Genomic DNA, 21,374 nt, shown 5'->3' on the forward strand with positions numbered 1-21,374 from the left:
CTGACTGACAGCCAATCACACCATGTGCATTCAGCTCTGTCCTACAGAGAGATGACAATCTAAACTCAAAAACAAATCAGTTAAGCTTAGCAATTCCTACTGTGACAGAATGGCCACAGTATTTGCTGCTTTTCCCTTCAAAAGATAGAGTCTATTTCCCCACTCTCTGAACCAAGGATGGCCTTGTGGAAGTGATGATGTGCCAGTTCAGAGACTAGGCCTTAAGAGACCTTGCACATTCCAGTCTTGTACTCTTGAAAGACTGAAGCCGTATAAATAAGTCAGACCTGACTTCCTGGATAATGAGAAACACATAGTTCCCCTTATTGCCCCAGCTGACAGTCACTCAATCACCAGACATATGGGTGATGCCATCCAAGACCAGCCAGCCTCATCAACCCAATTAATGACCTCAGATGTATGGGAAAACCCAGTCAGGATCAGCTGAGCCCAACCTAGACCAGAAAAACTGTGAACTAAATAAAGCGTTGTTGTTTTAAGCCAATAAGTTTTGGGCTTATTTGTAACTTAGCAATAGATAAACTCAAGGATTTATCCCAAGTTCTCTTAAAAGGCAGACCCTCCAAGTAGTTTTAAACACATATTAACAAGTCATTAAATTCTTAAAAGAAACAGAAAGTGATGGTTGAAGCTGACATATAAGGAATAATTTATTTCTCCCTGGAAATATTAATCAGAAAATAAGGTAAAGTGTCTCTGAATGGATAGCTAGAATGAGTGAGGAAATGATCTAATGCTTTAATAGTAAATGTATGATTTCAGGGGCACATCCAGCAGAATGTTAGACCTGGTTCACACCAATCTGTGAGATCCAATTATTAAATTTTCAGAAATTTTGTGACCCAGTTGTAAACCATTGGTAGATTAAATCAGCCATGAGTATTTACACCATGGAAATTGGCAAACATTATCAATCAGAGCCAGTTGTTAGGCCTTTAGTAGTACACCACTGGGAACATCTGTTGTTGGAGGCAAATTTCACCAGTATATTTGTATGCATAAATATGCATATAAAAATATCCTTAATGTTCAAAGAAGACATTGCTTCTGCCATGATATGTGATCTTGGGCGAGTCAATTAGCCTTGCTGAATCTCAGTTCCCATACTGGTAAAATCAAAGTCTGTGCTGATAAATCATCATTACGGTGTCTTTCAGGCCTACTACTCTATCTTCTATGATCCTACTGGTGGTAGTTATACCTGGATGGCAGTGATGGGAAGGCCAATGAGATCAATTCAAATTGTGACACTGAGGATGTTATAACCACAAACTTTGCTCTAATTCCAGACAAATTGAAGTAGGTGGTATAATAGTAATTCAATGTGCTTTGTATTATGGAGGAGGAAGAAGTGAATTCTGACTAGAGAAGAAAGAAAGGAAGGTCTGAGAAAGATATTCTGTCAATCAGGAATGAGCTCTCATCTTTGAATCCACAGTGGCTTTGACTCTATAGGTGCTTAATAAAATTTGCTGAAATGATTATATGCCTAGAGAGAACACTAGAAAGAAGATACAATCCTGCTGAAGGATTGAAGACTGACTCAGAAGCATTTTACCTGTGAGTTCCAGATGTAATTGTGAGACACTGCTTCAATTTCTCCATTTAACAATAGGCATTGAGTGATGTCAGCATCATGGCAGAATGAGCTCTCCCCTTAGACTCTCCCCACTAAATACAACAAAAAGGATATTCATATACCAACAGAGGACATGCATACAAAACAAAAGACATCTGAGAGACCCATGCAGCCATATCTCTGAAGGTGGAGGTGCTGTACCCTCCAGAGGAAGTGGAAGCAGGTAAGGAGAACTCTTCTCCATCCCCAACAGCAGCGACTCTGCGTCCACGCAGCTCTCAGAGAGACGGGGGAGGGGTGGCCCTCTGCAGGAAAACCGTTGCTCTCCAAGTTCCCTCACAGCCTGTGGAAACCTCCCACACGGAAGTGACTGAACTGTTGCAGGGGTGTCATCATCAAGCTAGCACCCCAGGAGAGCAGATAGCAAGGGAAGAGCAAGAAGCCCCTGGGATTGGGCAGGCAAAAGAAAGCACCCCTCCCCCCGCTCTGCGCTCCAGCACAGCCGGTCAGCCAGAGCACCCACGGATTGTGGCAGGCTCAGAATACACAGCTCTTGACTCCCACCCTGTGGCAGCAGGTGGAAGCTGCGACCAGATCTTATCACTATGAGAAGAAATAAATCCCCACCGTCAAATAGTATGTAAAAATATACTAAATCTCCAGACCAGAAGGAAAATGACAAGCATGCAGAAATCAATCCTGAAGGCACCAACATTTATAATCTAAACGAGAGAGAATTCAAAATAGCTATCATAAAAAAACTCAATGAGTTACAAGAAAATACAGATAGTTCAATGAAATCAGGAACTTCTACACAAAAGAGATTGAAACTGTAAAGAAAAACCAATCAGAAATGTTGGAGATGAAAAAGACAATGGAAGAGATAAAGCAAGATCTGGAATCTTTAAAGAACAGAGCTGACAATACAGAGGAAAGAATTAGCAACCTAGAGGATAGGAATGCATAAATGCTCCAGATGGAGAAGGAGAGAGAACTAAGACTAAAAAGAAATGAAGAAACTTTCCGAGAAATATCTGACTCAATTAGGAAATACAACATAAGGATTATAGGTATTCCAGATGAAGAAAAGAGAGAAAAAGGAGTAGAGAGCTTGTTCAAAGAAATAGTAGCTGAGAACTTTCCAAATTTGGGGAAGGAGCTGGAATTACAAGTGAATGAAGTCAATAGATCTGCTAACTATATCAACATAAAAAGACCCTCTCCAAGGCATATAGTAGTAAAGCTGGCAAAAGTCAATGACAAAGAAAAAATATTAAAGACAGCAAGACCAAAAAAAAAAAGTATAAAGGAACTCCTATCAGGCTCTCAGCAGATTTCTCAGCAGAAACCTTACAGGTTAGGAGAGAGTGGAATGATATATTCGAAATTCCTAAAAACAAAAACTTACAGCCAAGAATACTCTATCCAGCAAAAATATCCTTCAGACATGATGGAGAAATAAAAACTTTCCCAGATAAACAAAAGCTAAGGGAGTTCATTGCAACAAGACCCTCACTACAAGAAATGCTCAAGAAGGCCCTCATACCTGAAAAAAAAGAGAAAGGGGATACAAAGCCTTGAGAAAGGAGAAAAATAGGTAGACAAAATCAGAAAAATTGCAGCTCTCTGTCAGAACAGGTTAGCAAACACTTAACTAAAACACCAAAGATAAAGGGAAGGAAAAACACCAAAAATAAATATAACCTTGTCACTTTAACCACAAACTCACAACACAAGATGGAATAAGTTGTGACAACAATAACTTAGAAGGGGAAGAGTAAAAGGATGGAATTGATTTAGTCTAAGGAAATAAGAAGCTATCAGAAAATGGACTATCTCACCTACTAGATTTTTTATACAAATCTCTTGGTAACCACTAAACAAATAATCAGAACAGAGACAAATATGATAAATAAAGAGAAAACTAAGAAAACCATCATAAAGAACTATCAAACTGAATGGGTAGTGCAAAACATGCAGGATGAGAAACAAATGAAATGCAGAACTGGAAAATGAGCGATAAAATAGCACAATTAAGCCCTTATATATCAATAATCACTCTAAATGTAAATGGATTTAATTCCCCAATTAAAAGACAGAGCAGCGGATGGATTAAAAAACAAGACCCAACAATATACTGCTCCAGGAAACACATCTCAGCTCTAAAGACAAACACAGGCTCAGAGTGAAAGGATGGAAGATGATACTCCAAGCTAATGGCAAACAAAAGAAAGCAGCTGTTGCCATACTCATACCAGACAAAGATGACTTCAAGATAAAATAGGTAAAGACAGAAAAAGAGGGGCAATATATAATGATAAAAGGGACACTCCACCAAGAAGACATAATGCTTATAAATATATATGCACCCAACACAGGAGCACCAAAGTACATAAAGCAACTATTACAAACCTAAAGGGAGATATTAACAACAACACAATAATAGTAGGGGACCTTAACACCCAACTTACATCAATGGATAGATCATCCAGACAGAAAGTCAATAAGGAAATAGTAGACTTAAATGAAAAACTAAACCAGATGGACTTAATAGATATATATAGAACACTCCATTCAAAATCAGCAGAATACACATTCTTCTCAAGTGCACATGGAGCATTCCCAAGGATAGACCATATGTTGGGAAACAAGGCAAGCCTCTATAAATTTAAGACTGAAATCATAAAAAGCATCTTTTCTGACCATAATGCTATGAAACTAAAAATAAACTACAAGAAAAAAACTGGGAAAGTGAGAAAGATGTAGAGACTAAACAACATGCTACTGAACAACAAATGGATTTTGAAGAAATTAAAGGAGAAATCAAAGAATATCTGGTGACAAATGAAAATACACCATACCAACTCATATGGGATGCAGCAAAAACAGCCCTGAGAGGGAAAGTCATAGCAATACAGGCCCACTTTAACAAATAAGAAAAATCTCAAATAAGCAATCTTAAACTACACCTAACAGAATTAGAAAAAAGAAGAACAAAGCCCAAAGACAGCAGAAGGAGGGAAATAATATAAATTAGAGCATAAATAAATGAAATTGAAACCAAAAAAAATGGTAGAAACAATCAATGAAACAAAGAGCTGATTCTTTGAGAAGATAAACAAAATTGACAAATCCTTAGCCAGACTTACTAAGAAAAAAAGAGAGAAGCCTCAAATAAATAAAATTATAAATGCAAGAGAAGAAATTACAACAGATACCACAGAAATACAAAGGATTATAAGAGAATACTATGAAAAACTATATGCCAACAAATTGGACAATCTACAAGAAATGGATAAATTCTTAGACTCATACAACCTCCCAAAACTGAATCAAGAAGAAATAGAGAATCTGAATAGACCAATTACAAGTAAAGAGATTGAAACAGTCATCAAAAACCTCCCAAAAAATAAAAGTCCAGGACCAGACGGCTTCTCCGGAGAATTTTACCAAACATTCAAAGCAGATTTAATACCTATCATTCTTAAACTATTCCAAAAAATAGAGGAAGATGGAACACTTCTTAACATATTCTATGAGGCCAACATCACCCTGATACCAAAGCCAGACAAGGACAATACAAAGAAGGAAAATTACAGGCCAATATCACTGATGAACATAGATGCAAAAATCCTCAACAAAATATTGGCAAACCAAATACAGCAATACATAAAAAGATCATACACCATGATCAAGTGGGATTTATACCAGGGACACAGGGATGGTTCAACATCTGCAAATCAATCAGTGTGATACACCACATTAACAAAATGAGGAATAAAAACCACATGATCATCTCAACAGATGCAGAGAAAGCATTTGACAAGATCCAACATCCATTTATGATAAAAACCCTCAACAAAATGGGTATAGAAGGAAAGTATCTCAACGTAATAAAGGCCATATATGACAAACCCACAGCCCAACATCATACTCAACAGGGAAAAACCGACAGCCATCCCTCTGAGAACAGGACCAAGACAATGGTGCCCACTCTCGCCACTCTTATTCAATATAGTACTGGAGGTTTTGGCCAGAGCAATTAGTCAAGAAAAAGGAAAAAAAGGAATCCAAATAGGCAATGAAGAAGTGAAACTCTTGCTGCTTGCAGACAACATGATTCTATATATAGAAAACCCTGAAGAATCAATTGGAAAACTATTAGAAATAATCAACAAGCACAGCAAAGTTGCAGGGTACAAAATCAACTTAGAAAAACCAGTTGCATTTCTATTCTCTAATAACGAACCAACAGAAAGAGAACTCAAGAATACAATCCCATTTACAAGTGCAACAAAAAGAATAAAATATCTAGGAATAAATTTAACCAAGGAGGTGAAAGACCTATACAATGAAAACTATAAGACATTATTGAAAGAAATCGATGATGATATAAAAAAATGGAGAGATATCCCATGCACATGGATTGGAAGAATAAACATAGTTAAAATGTCAATACTATCTAAAGCAATCTACAGATTCAATGCAGTCCCAATCAGAATCCCAATGACATTCTTCACAGAAATAGAACAAAGAATCCTAAAATTCATATGAGGCAACAAAAGACCCCAAATAGCTAAAGCAATCCTGAGAAAAAAGAACAAAGCTGGAGGCATCACAACCCCAGACTTCAAAATATACTACAAAGCTATAATCATAATAGCATGGTACTGGTACAAAAACAGACACACAGATCAATGGAACAGAATTGACAGCCCAGAAATAAAACCACACATCTACGGACAGCTAATCTTTGACAAAGGAGCTAAGAACATACAATGGAGAAAGGAAAGTCTCTTCAATAAATGGTGCTGGGAAAATTGGACAGCCACATGCAAAAGAATAAAAGTAGACCATTATCTTTCGCCATACACAAAAATTAACTCAAAATGGATCAAAGACTTGAAGGTAAGAGCTGAAACTATAAAACTCCCAGAAGAAAATATAGGCAGTACACTCTTTGACATCAGTCTTAGAGGGATCTTTTCGAATTCCATGTTTACTGAGACAAGTGAAAGAAAAGAAAAAATAAACAAGTGGGACTTCATCAGACTAAAGAGCTTCTGCAAGGCAAAGGAAACTAGGATCAAAATGAAAACACAACCTACCAGCTGGGAGAAAATATTTGCAAATCACATATCCAACAAGGGGTTAATCTCCATAATATATATAAAGAACTGACACAACTGAACAACAACAAAAAAAACAACCCAATCAAAAAATGGGCAGATGATATCAACAAACATCTTTCCAAGGAAGATATACAGATGGCCAATTGGCACATGAAATGATGGTCAACATCACTAATCAGGGAAAAGCAAATCAAAACTACACTAAGCTATCACCTTACACCCATTAGAATAGCTATAATCACCAAGACTAAAAATAACAAATGTTGGAGAGGATGTGGAGAAAAGGGAACACTCATTCACTGCTGGTGGGAATGCAAACTGGTGCAGCCTCTATGGAAAACAGTATGGAGATTCTTCAAAAAATTAAAAATAGAAATACCTTATGATCCAGCTATCCCACTTCTGGATATTTATCCAAAGAACTTGAAATCAACAATCCAAAGAGGCTTATGCACCCCTATTTTCATTGCTGTATTATTCACTATAGCCAAGAAGTGGAAGCAACCGTGTCCATCGACTGATCATTGGATAAAGAAGATTTGGTATATATGTATATATATACAATGGAATACTACTCAGCCATAAAAAAAAGACAAAATCGTCCCATTTGCAACAACATGGATGGACCTGGAGGGTATAATGTTAAGCGAAATAAGTCAGACAGAGAAAGACAAACACCATATGATTTCACTCACATGTGGAAGATAAACTAACACACAGACAGAACAGTTTGGTGGTTACCAAGAGCAAGGGGGTTGGGGGTGCGCACCAGGGGTGAAGGGGCGTATTTATATGATGACTGACAAACAACAACGTACAACTGAAATTTCACAATGTTATAAACTATTACGACATCAATAAAAAATAGAATAAAATGCTTAATCTTGAGTGTGTTAATTCTGAGGAGTATAAGAGCAAGTAATTAAAAACTGCAACCTTTCCTCCATTTAAAAAAACAGGCATTAACTTATAAGCAACATTACAAGAATTCAAGCAATCACAACTGTGAAGCATTTTAAGCTTCTTGCAGGAAGATGCTACATAACTCAGGTGATATTACTAAATCAAAGTGGATGCCTTTGTGCAAAACTAGAAAGCACATTACATATTCCTCCTGAGCATTTCTTCCCACTGTATTAAAAATATTTGTACTTTCAGAAAGTTAAACTGCACATTAGAAAATAGTAGGGGGCTAATGGCTGATCTATAATTGGGAAAATATTTCTTTAGCATTAGAACATTTGCAAATTTTGCTATGAATATTAGCAAGTCATTTGTACTTCTGAGAAAAAAAATCTTAAGAAATCATTCCCTTTGCCTATAAACAATGAAGACATTTATTTATGCCTTCAGCAAATAAAATAGTTTGCTAACTTTTTGTTTATGCACTGATATTCTAATTGACTTATTTCTGAAAATCAAAAAATACAAATCTGAAACTGGAAAAATATTCCTAGAGTAGGGGTTTTGCCTAAAATGCTAGAGCCATCCAAAATGAAGGCACATGATGTCTTGTTTTCTCAAGAACTGCTTGAAATCTAATTAAGGTAGTTGCTTAGAATACATGGAAACCACACTTTCTATCTTACATATCATATCATTCCAGTACTAATGTCATTATGTGCTTAGCTGCAGGCAAGTGAGAACTAGGGCGTGAAGTGACACAGCCTTTAATGGACTGCTGAAAACCTACAGATTCTATCCCCAGGGAAATACACAAATATTCTCAAAATTCTATACAATTTCAAGAGTTTCATAGATCCCGCAACCCCAAATCCAATTCACGGAACCCCTCTGCACTAGAACAATTTCTTTTACAAAATCATATTTAGATGCTTGTGTTACAACGAATGTACCAGGTCATATTAGGTGCTAGGGTCATAGCGGTACACATAGCCAGTCGGGGTCCTTGCAAGTCATGGAGTTTACAGTCTAGTAGGGGAGATGAACATTTATCAAATAATCACATGCAAAAAAATGCCTATTACAGGGGCTGGCCTGGTTGCATAGTGGTTAAGTTTGCGTGCTCTGCTTCAGCTGCCTGGGGTTTGCAGGTTCAGATCCCAGGCACAGACCTATGCACTGCTTATCAAGCCATGCTGTGGCAGGCGTCCCACATATAAAGTAGAGGAAGATGGGCATGGATGTTAGCCCAGGGCCAATCCTCCTCAGCAAAAAGAGGAGGATTGGCAACAGATGTTAGCTCAGGGCTAATCTTCCTCACCAAAAAAAAAAAAAAAAGCCTATTACAAACTTTGATCAAGTGCTATGGATTTAAGAATTACTCTCTTCAGACATCATGCAAGAAAGAAAAGAATGGAGTGAAATATTTAAAGTGTTGAGAGCAAACAGAACACCAACCTAGAATTCTGTACCCTGCAATATTATCCTTCACAAGTGAAGGAGAAATAAAGACTTTCTCAAATAAAAATTGAGGGAATTTGTTGCTGGTAGACCTGCCTTGCAAGAAATGTTAAAAGAAGTTCTTTAGAGAGAAGGAAAATGATATAGGTCAGAAACTTGGATCTACATAAAGAAAGGAAGAGCAGTGGAGAAGGAATAAGTGAAGGTAAAATAAAAACTTTTATTTTTCTTATTCTTCATTGATCTAACAGATAACAATTTGTTCAAAAAATAATAGCAACAATATATTCAATGACATATATGTATATATGCTTATATGCTTATGTATAAGAGAAATGGATGACACCAATGATACAAGGGACTAGTGGGAGGAATTAGAATTATTTTGTTATTATTAGGTACTTGCACTATCCATGAAGCAGTATCATGTTATTTGGAAGTAGACTTGACTTAGTTGCAAATGTATATTGCAAACTCTATGGTAACCACTGAAAAAGATTTTTTAAAAACAGAAGTACAAAATATGCTAAGAAAGGAGAGAAAACAGAATCATATAAAATGATTAATTAAAATCACAAAAGGCAGAAAAAGAGTAGAAAACAAAAATAGGAAAAAAGAACAAAGGCAACAAATAGAAAACAGTAATAAATATGGTAGGTAGTAACCCAGCTGTATCAATAATCACTTTGAATGCCAATGGTCTAAATGCACCAATTAAAAGACAGAGATTGTCAGAGTTAATCAAAAAACAAGACCCAACTATATGTTGTCTGCAAGAAATTCACTTTAAATATAAAGGCATATATAGATCAATAAAAAGGGATAGAGAAAGATATACCATACTAAGACTATTCAAAAGAAAGCAAGAGTAGCTATATTAATTTCAGACAGAATGGACTTCTGAGAAAGGAAAGTTATCAGGGAAAAAAGGGGCATTACATAACGATAAAAGGATCAATTCTCCAAGAAGAAATAACAATCCTTAACATGTATACAACTAACCACAGAATGTCAAAATACCTGAGGCAAAACCTGATAGAACTGCAAGGAGAAATAGATGAATCCAATACTATAATTGGAGATTTTAACACACCTCTATTAGAAACGGACAGACCCAGCCAGCAGGAAATCAGTAAGAACACATTTGAACTCAACACCATCAATCAACTAAATATAATGGACATGTATAGACTATTTTATCCAATAACAGCAGGATACACATTCTGCCCAAGCTCATGTGGAACATTCACCAAGATAGACCACATTCTTGGCCATAAAACACACCTTAGCAAATTTAAAAGAATAGAAATCATACAATGTCTGCTCTCAGGCCACAATGGAATTAAACCAGAAATCAATAAAAGAAAGACAGCTGGAAAATCCCAAAATACTTGGAGATTAAACAACACACTGTTAAAATAACACATGGGTCAAAGAAGAAATATCATGAGAAATTAAGCAATATTTTGACCTAAATGAAAACGAAAACACAACTTACCAAAATTTGTGGGATGCAGTGAAAGTAGTGCTTATAGGGAAATTTTAGCACTAAATGCATAAGTTAGAAAAAAGAAAGATCTAAAATCAACCATCTTAAGATTCCACCTTAGGAAACTAGGGAAAAAAAGAGCAAATTAAATCCAAAGTGAGTAAAAGAAAAGAAGTAATAAGAACCAAAGAAGAAATAAATAAATTGAAAACAGGAAATCAACAGAAAAACTAAACAAAGCCAAAAGCTGGTTCATTGTCAAGATCAATAAAAATCAATAAGCCACTAGCTAGGCTAACTAAGAAAAAAAGAGAAAAGATACAAATTGCTAATATCAGAAATGAACAAGGGGACATCACTATAGATACCACGGACATTAAAAGGATAATAAAAGAATATATGCACAACTCTATACCCACAAATTTTCTTTTTTTTTTTTTGTGAGGAAGATCAGCCCTGAGCTAACATCTGTCGCCAATCCTCCTCTTTTTGCTGAGGAAGACTGGCCCTGGGCTAACATCCGTGCCCATCTTCCTCTACTTTATATGGGACACCACCCCAGCATGGCTTGACAGTGGTGCATCAGTGCATGCCCGGGATCCAAACCTGCGAACCCCGGGCCGCTGTAGTGGAGCTCATGCACTTAACCACTGCGCCACCAGACCGGCCCCTATACCCACAAATTTGATAACTTAGATGAAATGGAGCAATTCTTTGAAAGACACAATCTGGCAAAACTCACACAAGAAGAAATAGACTATTTGAATAGGCCAATATTTATTAAAGAAATTGCATCAATAATTTAACCTTCCAAAACATAAAGCACCAGGCCCAGATGGGTTCCCTGGTGAATTCTACCAAACATTTAAGGAAGAAATAATACCAATCCTCTGTAATCTCTTTCAGAGGACAGAAGCAGAGGGAATACTTCCTAACTCATTCTACGAGGCCAGCATTATCCTAATATCAAAAACAGATAAAGACATTACAAGGCCAGAGTCTAAAATGAACACAGATGCAAACATCCTCAACAAAACATTAGCAAATCAAATCTTAAAAAAGTATAAAAAGAATTATACACCATGACCAAGTGGGATTTATCCCAGGTATGTAAGGCTGGTTCAACATTTGAAAATCAATTAATGTAATCCATCAATATTGAAGGAGAAGAACAAAGTCAGAAGACTGACAATAACCAACTTCAAGACTTATTACGAAGCTACAGTCATCAAGACTGTGTGGTATTGGTGAACAAACAGACAAATAGATCAATGGAACAGAACAGAGAGCACAGAAATAGACCCACATAAATATAGTCAACTGAAGTTTAACTAAGGAGTAAAGAAAATAAGTCTTTTCAACAAATGGTGCTGGAACAACTGGACATCTACATGCAATAAAATGAATCTAGACATAGACCTTAAACTTTTCACAAAAATTAACTCAAAATAGATCATAGACCTAAATGTAAAATGCAAAACTATAAAACTTTTAGAAGATAACATAGGAGAAAATCTAGATGATCTTGGGTTTGGTGATAACTTTTTAGATACAATATCAAAGGCACGATTCCATGAAAAAAATAATTGATAAGCTGGACTTCATTAAAATTAAAAATTTCTGCTCTGTGAAAAGATGCTGTCAAGAAAATGAAAAGACAAGCCACAGACTGAAAGAAAATATTTGCGAAAAACATATCTGATAAACAACCGATATCCAAAATATACAAAGAACACTTAAAACTCAACAATAAGAAAACAAACAAATCGATTAAAAAATGTGCCAAAGGCCTTAACAGACACTTCACCCAAGAAGATATACAGATGGCAAATAAGCATATGAGAAGATCTTCCACATCATAAGTCATCAGAGAAATGCAAATTAAAACGAGATACCACTACATATAGCTATTAGAATAGCCAAAATCCAAAACACTGACACACCAAATGCTGGTGAGAATGTGGAGCAAGAGGAACTCTTATTCACTGTTGGTGGAAAGGCAAAATGTTCCAGCCACTTTGGAAGACCATTCAGCAGTTTTTTAGAAAAGTAAACCTACTCTTTATCATATGATCCAGCAATCATGCTCCTTGGTATTTACTCAAAGGAGTTGAAAATTTATATCTACAAAAAAACCTTAACATGGATGTTTATAGCAGCTTTATTCATAATTGCCAAATTTGGAAGTAAGCAAGATGTCCTTCAATAGGTGAATGGATAAATAAATTGTGGTATAACCATATAATGGAATATTATTCAGCACGAAAAAGAAATGAGCTATCAAGCCATGAAAAGACATGGAGGAAATTTAAATGCTTATTACTAAGTGAAAGAAGGCAATCTGAAAAGGCAACATACTGTATGATTCCAACATATAACATTATGGAAAAGCAAGACTACGGAGAGAAAGAAAGATCAGTGGTTATCAGGGGTTAGGGAGGAAAAAGGGGATGAATAAGCAGAGCACACAGGATTTTTAGGGCAGTGAAACTACTCTGTATGATAGTATAATGGTAGATACATACCATTCTACTTTTGTCAAAATTCACAGAATGTACAACACCAAGAGTGAACTCTAATGTAAACTATGGACTCTGGGTGATGATGTGTCAATGTAGGTATATCAATTATAAGAAATGTAACACTCCAGTGGGAGATGTTGATAATGGGGGAGGCTACACATGTGTGGGGACATGGGAAATCTCTGTACCTTCCACTCAATTTTGCTGTGAACATAAAACTGCTCTAAAAAAATATTTTTTAAAAAGTATCCATCAGGATGTTAATAACAGCATTATTTATAATAGGGAACAGACAGAAACAATGATTATGTCTAACAGAAGGGAGTTAATTATAACAATCCAGATTATAGAATAATATGCACCTATTAAATAAGAGTATTTAATGATATGGCAAAAAAATTCATGATATTAAATGAAAAAATCAAGTCACAAAACATCATGCATAATAAATATTTGTTTTGTTTTGTTTTGGTGAGGAAGATCAGCCCTGAGCTAACATCCATGCCAATCTTCCTCCACTTTATGTGGGATGCCGCCACAGCATGGCCTGACAAGCAGTGCATCCGTGCGCGCCCGGGATCCGAACCTGGGCCGCCAGCAGCAGAGCGCGTGCACTTAACTGCTACGCCACGGGGCCGGCCCCAAATATTTTTATTTTTTGAAATACTTTTATGCAGCAGCAGAAAAGTGAAAAAGGTAAGCAAAAATGTTACTGTTATCTTTAGATAAGACAATTATGGGTAATTTTTATTTTCTATTTAGTCAGTCTCCAATTTTTAAAAATGATGTATTACATTCATGGTTAAAATACAATGTCACTAAAAAAATTAAGTGGCTCAGTAGATCCTAGTTAAATAAATACTATGGTCCTCAAGAAGGGACCATTTTTTGCTATTGGCCTAGCAAAAAATATGCTTCCTCATATGTAGTAGAGGTTCAATAAATGCTTGATGACTAGATCAACAGAACAAATAATGGCCTCAGATTATTTCAGAATTTAATTTCACTACTGCCATTTACTCTACTAGTTATTCTTACCAAAAGAACACCCAAATATTCTCTGCTAATTAAGCATGTTAAAAGTCACTGCCTTTGGGTGTGGATGCTGGAAGTGAACCTATGTGAGAGTGCCCTCTGGTGGTTTCACCGACAGCGATTTTTATCCATTTGAAGTGTGTTATTCCACCTCAACAGTGGAAATATGAGAACAAGGTGAGTTTTTCATGAAGCTAAATTTAACCCATTCAAAGGACCATTCCACTTTATGTAATCTTTAAATGTCTTAGAACACAGACAAGTGGACCTTTCATAAAATGTTAGTGATGGTGGATAAGCTACTACCCCTGGGGTGGGGAATAAGAGGAGCAGAGGGACAGTGATGGTGGTGATGGAATATGTACTTATTTAGCAAAATTAAAAATCAGCAATCCATGAGAACCCAAACTCCAGGAACTACAGTGTTAATCTACAGTTCCAATACAATAAAATCAAAGCTAATTCTCCAAAGTATTGACATGTGAATGTGTGGTTTGGGCATCTTTCAGTTGAACAATCTCTATTTTAGTAGATCTTTGTACTTAAAAAAAAGGAAATTTGTCATTTAATTAACTTATTTTTTTATTCTTCCTATTTTTATAACGTGGCATATCTCAATCTTTGTAAAAATTTGGATATGTCAACCTGAAAAAAAAAACTAACCATTTTTCAAAGATATGTCATCAAATACGGCTGGCAAATATTTCGGATTATCAAGTTCTATAAACTTATTTTTTCTTTGATCTTTCCCAAAAAACTAATATACTAATGAAAAAAGTAAACCACTTATAAAACATTTCCTTTCAGTAACAGAGGGTGGCTATCATTATTTTCTTTCCTTTCCTATTCACTATTGTTTACATTTTACTGAACACTTGAACCTTTACCTAGAGTTCCTTTATTAAAAGAACCAGATTAAACAGCAGACTTTGAAAGTGAAATCATTTTTCACATCAATTTTTAAAATATCACAAATATTTTACAAGTTTGAATAAAGCACTTTCCACCTTCTTAAAAGATTCCTAACCTCCTAAATAGAAATCACAGGGCAGCAATGCTATTAGGGATCGTATATAAGCTGACAGTGACAATCAACAGCAGAATAATCTATTAACGTTCTCCTAACACTAGTTTAGTGATATTAACATTTTACTCACAGAGTTGAATGTATACTGAAGCTAGCATAATTTTAAGACAGCCAGAAAAAACAATCTCAAAATGAATTATATAATATTCTTTCTAGTAAAGTACATTCTTTGGCGAAAGAAAACACCTTTGACATCGGGATGCACTGTAAAAAAGCTCTGGAGCCTGACCGTTTGGATTCTGGCTCTCCCACTTGCTAGGTAGGTAGGGTTCAAGTCACTTAGCATCATCTGTAAAATGCGGATGATGCTCTTGCTTCAAAGGATTACTATGAGAATTTAATAATAATGTGTAAAGAACCTAGCAGATAGTAGAAACTGATTAAAATGTAACTAATTTAATTATTTCCTAGAAGCCACAAAAAAGGAAACATTGTAACATTTATTTTCTGGGTGGACCTCATGAGTTTGTTTCAAAGTCAATTTTAAAATCTCCTTTGGAAGAAGGAGAACCATGCACGTTTTTATTAATCATATTTATACTACTAACAATATTTGGCTGATAACACAAAAATACTTAATCATACCAGTTACATAAAAATAAATGGTAGACTTCAATATCTCAGAAGGAAAATAAGATAAAATAGGTTTCTCTAAATAAGAAAGTCAAATCCAGAATTACTTTATATATATATACTATATACACTTTATATATATATTCTATTTCTTCATGTATGAAGAAGAAATAAAAATGAAGAAATAGAAAATCTGAACAGACTAATTACTAGTAAGGAGATTGAATCAGCAATTTAAAAATTTCCTATAAACAAAAGTCCAGAACCAGATGGCTTTGCTGATGAATTCTACCAAACATTCAAAGAATTTGGAAGAAATTCTTCCAAAAAATAGAAGAAAAAGGAACACTTCCAAACTCATTTTATGAGACCACAATGGTGGTCTCATTACCCTGACAATAAAACCAGACAATTACAGCACAAAAAAGGACAATTACAGGCCAATAACCCTCATGAACATAGACACAAAAATCCTCAACAAAATATTAGCAAACTGAATTCAACAATACATTAAAAGGATCATACACCATCATCAAGTGGGATTTATTTCAGGGATGAAAGGATGGTTCAACATTGACAAATCAATCAACATAATAAACCACATTAATAAAATGAAGGATAAAAATCATATGATTATCTCAATAGATGCAGAAAAAGCACGTGACAAAATTCAACATCCAATTATGATAAAAAAAATCTCAACAAAGTGGGTGCAGAAGGAACATACCTCAACAGAATAAAGGCCATATATGACAAGCCCACAGCTAACATCATACTCTACAGTGACAAGCTGAAAGCTTTTCCTCTAAGAGCAGGAACAAGGCAAGGATGCCCACTCGCACCACTTTTACTCAACTTAGTATTGGAAGTCCTAGCCAGAGCAATTAGACAAGAAAAAGAAATAAAAAGCATCCAAATTGGAAAGGAAGAAGTAAAACTGTTACTATTTGCAAATGATATGATACTATACATAGAAAACCCTATAGACTTCACCAAAAAACTATTAGAACTAATAAATGAATTCAGTAAGATGGAGGATACAAAATCAATATACAGAAATCTGTTGCATTTTTATACACTAATAACAAACTATCAGAAAGAGAAATTAAGAAAACAATCCCATTTACAATTGCATCAAAAAGAATAAAATATCTAGGAATAAATTTAACCAAGGAGTTGAAACACCTGTACATTGAAAACTGTAACACATTGATGAAAGAAACTGAAGAGGACACAAATAAATGGAAAGATATTCTGTGCTCATGGATTGGAAGAATTAATATTGTTAAAATGTCCATACTATCCAAAGCAATCCACAGATTCAATGCAATCTCTATCAAAATTCCAAGGGCATTTTTCACAGAACTAGAACAAACAATTCTAAAATTTGTATGGAACCACAAAAGACCCCCAATAGCCAAAGCAATCTTGAGAAAGAACAAAGCTGGAGGCATCACACTCCCTGATTTCAAACTATATCACAAAGCTTTAGTAATCCAACCAGTATGGTATTGGCATAAAAACAGACACATAGATCAATGGAACAGAATAGAGAGCCCAGAAATAAACCCATGCACATATGGTCAATTAATTTTTGACAAAGGAGCCAAGAATATGTAATGGGGAAAAGGACAGTCTTAATGGTGTTGGGAAAACTGGACAGCAATATGTAAAAGAATGAAACTGGATCACCATCTTATGTCATACACAAAAATTAACTCAGCATGGGTTAAAGTCTTGAATGTAAGACCTGAAGCTTCATAAAACTCCTAGAAGAAAACATAGGCAGTAAGCTCCTTGACATTGGTCTTGGTGATAATTTTTTGTATTTGACACTAAAAGCAAAGGCAAAAAAGCAAAAATAAACAAGTGGGACTACATCCAACTAAAAAGCTTCTGCACAGCAAAGGAAACCATCAACAAAATGAAAAGGCAACCTACTGAGAGAAAATATTTGCAAATCATATATCTGATAAGGAGTTAATATCCAAAATATATCGAGAATTCCATGATGTACACCTGAAATTTTTACAATGTTATAAACCAATGTTACTGCAATAAACAAAAAATTAAAAAACAAAAGAGGATTCACACAACTCAATGGCAAAAAAGCAAACAATCTGATTAAATAAATGGGCAGAGAATCTGAATAGATATTTTTCTAAAGAAGACATACAGATGGCCAACAGGCACATGAAAAGATGCTCAACATCACTAATCATCAGAGAAATGCAAATCAAAAGCACAGTGAGATATCACCTCACACCTGTGGGCTATACTAAAAAGATGAGAAATAACAAGTGTTGGTGAGAATGCAGAGAAAAGGGAATCCTTGTACACTGCTGGTGGGAATGCATGTTGGTGCAGCCACTATGGAAAACAGTCTGGAAGTTCCTCAAAAAATTAAAAACAGAACTACCATATGATCCAGCAATTCCATTTCTGGGTGTTTATCGGAAGAAAATGAAAACACTAATTCAAAAAGATATTGCACCCCCTGTTCACTGAAGCATTATTTACAATAGCCAAGATATGGAAACAACCTAAATGTCCATCAACAGATGAACGGATAAAGAAAATGTGGTATATATATACAATGGAATATTATTCAACCGTAAAAAAAAGAATGAGATCTTGCCATTTGTGACAACACGAATGGACCCTGAGGGCACGCTAAGTGAAATAAGTCAGACAGAAAAAGACAAATACCATATGATGTCTTAGACAGAGAAAATAGACTGGTGGTTGCCTGGGGTGGCAGTGGGTGAAATGGACAAAGGGGGTTCAAAAGGTACAAACTTCCAGTCATAAAATAAATAAGTCATGAGGATGTAATGTACAGCATGGCAACTCGAGTTAATGATACTGTATTGCATATTTCAAAGTTGCTCAGAGAGTAAATCTTAAAAATTATCATCGCAAGAAAAGAAAAGATCTGTAACTATGTATGGTGATGGATGTTAACTAGACTTATTGTGGTGATCATTTCACAATATATACAAATATTGAATCACTATGTTGTACAACTTTAATATAATGTCATATGTCAATTATACTGCAACAAAAAAAGGAAATACACATTCTAATATATGAAAAGACATTTTATTATTATTTTACTATATAACATATTACTGAATATACTCAATTGCATTTTCTCAAACGGCAAATGAGATACAGGATAACATTTCTCCTTGATTACTGAAAACCTCAATATCATCTGTCTTTTGGAGGATCCAGTTTCTTACGACGTCTATGATACCTTGAAAAGAAAATATTTAAGATAAAATTATTATAATAAAGGTTAACTGTTCCTGATAGAAATATCAAATATCCATGATTAGTTTGCTGTTTATTAGTGCTATGAAATCAATGAAAACTTATATATATGTGCATATATATATATACATATATATATATACACTGTCAGATACATCTCAGATAGATATTTCTTACTAATAAGCCACATCTCCCTACAGTGAAAATTGTTTTCTATTAACTCAGCATTTTGGAATATCTTCTTTCAGCTCTCGAGGATAATTTCAATATGGTAACCTGAAGGATTGATCTTTAATTAAAAACTAATGATTGTCTTTTTTTTTTCCTGTTTTACAGAGAAATAATTGACATACATCAATGTATAAGTTTAAGGCATACAGCGTGGTGGTTTGATTTACATATATTGTGAAATCATTAGCACAATAGGTTCAGCTAACATTCATCTTCTCATATAGAGACAATAAAAAGAAAAGAAAGAGGAATAAAGGAAAAAAATTTTCTCCTTGTGATGAGAACTTTTAGGATTTACTCTTTTTTTTTTTTTGAGGAAGATTAGCCCTGCGCGAACATCTGTTGCCAATTTTCCTCTTTTTTCTTTTTTCTCCCCAAAGCCTTAATACATAGTTGTGCATTATAGTTGTAGAGTTACAGCTCTTGTATATGGGATGCCACCTCAGCATGGCTTGACGAGCGGTGAGTAGGTCCGCGCCTGGGATCCAAACTGGTGAAGCCCAGGCCACCGAAGCAGAACGCACAAACTTAACCACTATGCCACCGGGCTGGCCCCTAGGATTTACTCTATCAACAACTTTCCTATGTATCATACAGCAGTGTCAGCTATAGTCATCATGTTGTACATTACATCCCTAGTACTTATTTATAACTGGAAGTTTGTACCTTTGGACCACCTTCCTCCAATTCCCCCTCCCCTGACCTCCCTGCATCTGGTAACCACAAGTCTGATCTCTTTTTCTGTGAGTTTGGTTTGTTTTTTGTTTTTTTTAGATTCCACATGTGGAATACTGTGGGATAAGTGAGATAATACAGTATTTGTCTTTCTCTGTCTGACTTATTTCACTTAGTATAATGCCTTCAAGGTCCATCCATATTGTTGCAAACAGCAGGATTTCCTCATTTTTTATGGCTGAATAATATTCCACTGTGTGTGTGTGTGTGTGTGTGTGTGTGTGTGTGTGTGTGTATACACACACATGCCACATCTTCTTTATCCATTCATCCATCGATGCACACTTAGGTTGTTTCCATGTCTTTGCTATTGTAAATAATGCTGCTATGAACATGAGGGTGCAGATATCTTTTCTAATGATTGTCTTTATAGTAAAGAAACAGCACATTGTGAATACACTGAACATGCTCTATTAAAGTTTTATTTAAAAGGAGATGTTTCCCTCTAAATGGGACACTCAAGCTGCAAAATCATGTTTTAATATACAATAGGATATAATTAGTAATATGTTTATGGAAAAATGTGCAGTGTCATAAAAAATGGAAGGAATGCAAATTAAGACAGTGAGGAAGCTTTTACTTGGTTTGTGATTACAAATATTTTAAAAATCATAATCTCAATCCAAGCACAGGTGTGGTGAAATAAGCAATATCAGACCCAAATGGTTAAAGTATTAATTGGTACAATATTTTCAAAAAGCAGTGTGGCAATACATATCAAAAAATTTCTTGAAAAGTCATAACTTTTGATCTAGTAATTCTTCTTCTGGAAATCTACCCTAAAGCAATAAATAAAAATAGTTAAAATATTAAGTGGGGGAAGGGGGAGATACTGGTTGCAAATTTATATATGATTATATAAATATATATGATTAAAACCACATAAAAATAAGCAAACTAACAAAACTTATGTACAGCTATAAAGAAAGAGATGAAATGCATTGTTAGCGGTGATTATTTTTGAGTGATTTCACCACGGAGAATTTTTCTTTTCACTTCTTCGCATTTTCCTATTTTCTCTATTGATTTAAGAAAATTTCTACACAGCATACATGTGCTTTTGGTGATGAGTTCTCCTCAAAAAATTCCCTGAAGGCCAGATTTTGGCAAGTTGGTCTGAATTAAATTTTTTTTTTACTTTTTTGCTAATATGGAAATTCAATGTAAAGATTTCTATACCATAAATGAAAAGATATGTATCTTACATTCTTTAATTGTTATGATTAGGATATCTAAAGCATTGTTCGCTTATCTTAATGTTTCATATAGGCAACTTTCCCACACATTGTTTTTTCTGATATTGATTTTTTGAAAATTTGCAAAATATAAA

General features: G+C 35.0%; 1 protein-coding gene across 2 annotated transcripts in view; it reads right to left on the reverse strand.

Annotated features, from left to right (window-relative positions):
• Nucleotides 1–18,812: 18,812 nt before the first annotated feature.
• Nucleotides 18,813–21,374, reverse strand: part of MRPL42 (mitochondrial ribosomal protein L42) — a 30,372-nt gene continuing 27,810 nt past the window's right edge. For both annotated transcript variants that reach the window (XM_058568664.1, XM_058568663.1), the window contains exon 6: nt 18,813–19,061. In XM_058568664.1, the coding sequence (XP_058424647.1) occupies nt 19,016–19,061 (46 nt within the window). In that variant the 3' untranslated portion in view covers nt 18,813–19,015. The remainder of the gene's footprint in view (nt 19,062–21,374) is intronic.

This window comes from Diceros bicornis, chromosome 25, assembly GCF_020826845.1.
Source record: "Diceros bicornis minor isolate mBicDic1 chromosome 25, mDicBic1.mat.cur, whole genome shotgun sequence".
In the NCBI taxonomy this organism is placed as follows: Eukaryota; Metazoa; Chordata; class Mammalia; order Perissodactyla; family Rhinocerotidae; genus Diceros; species Diceros bicornis.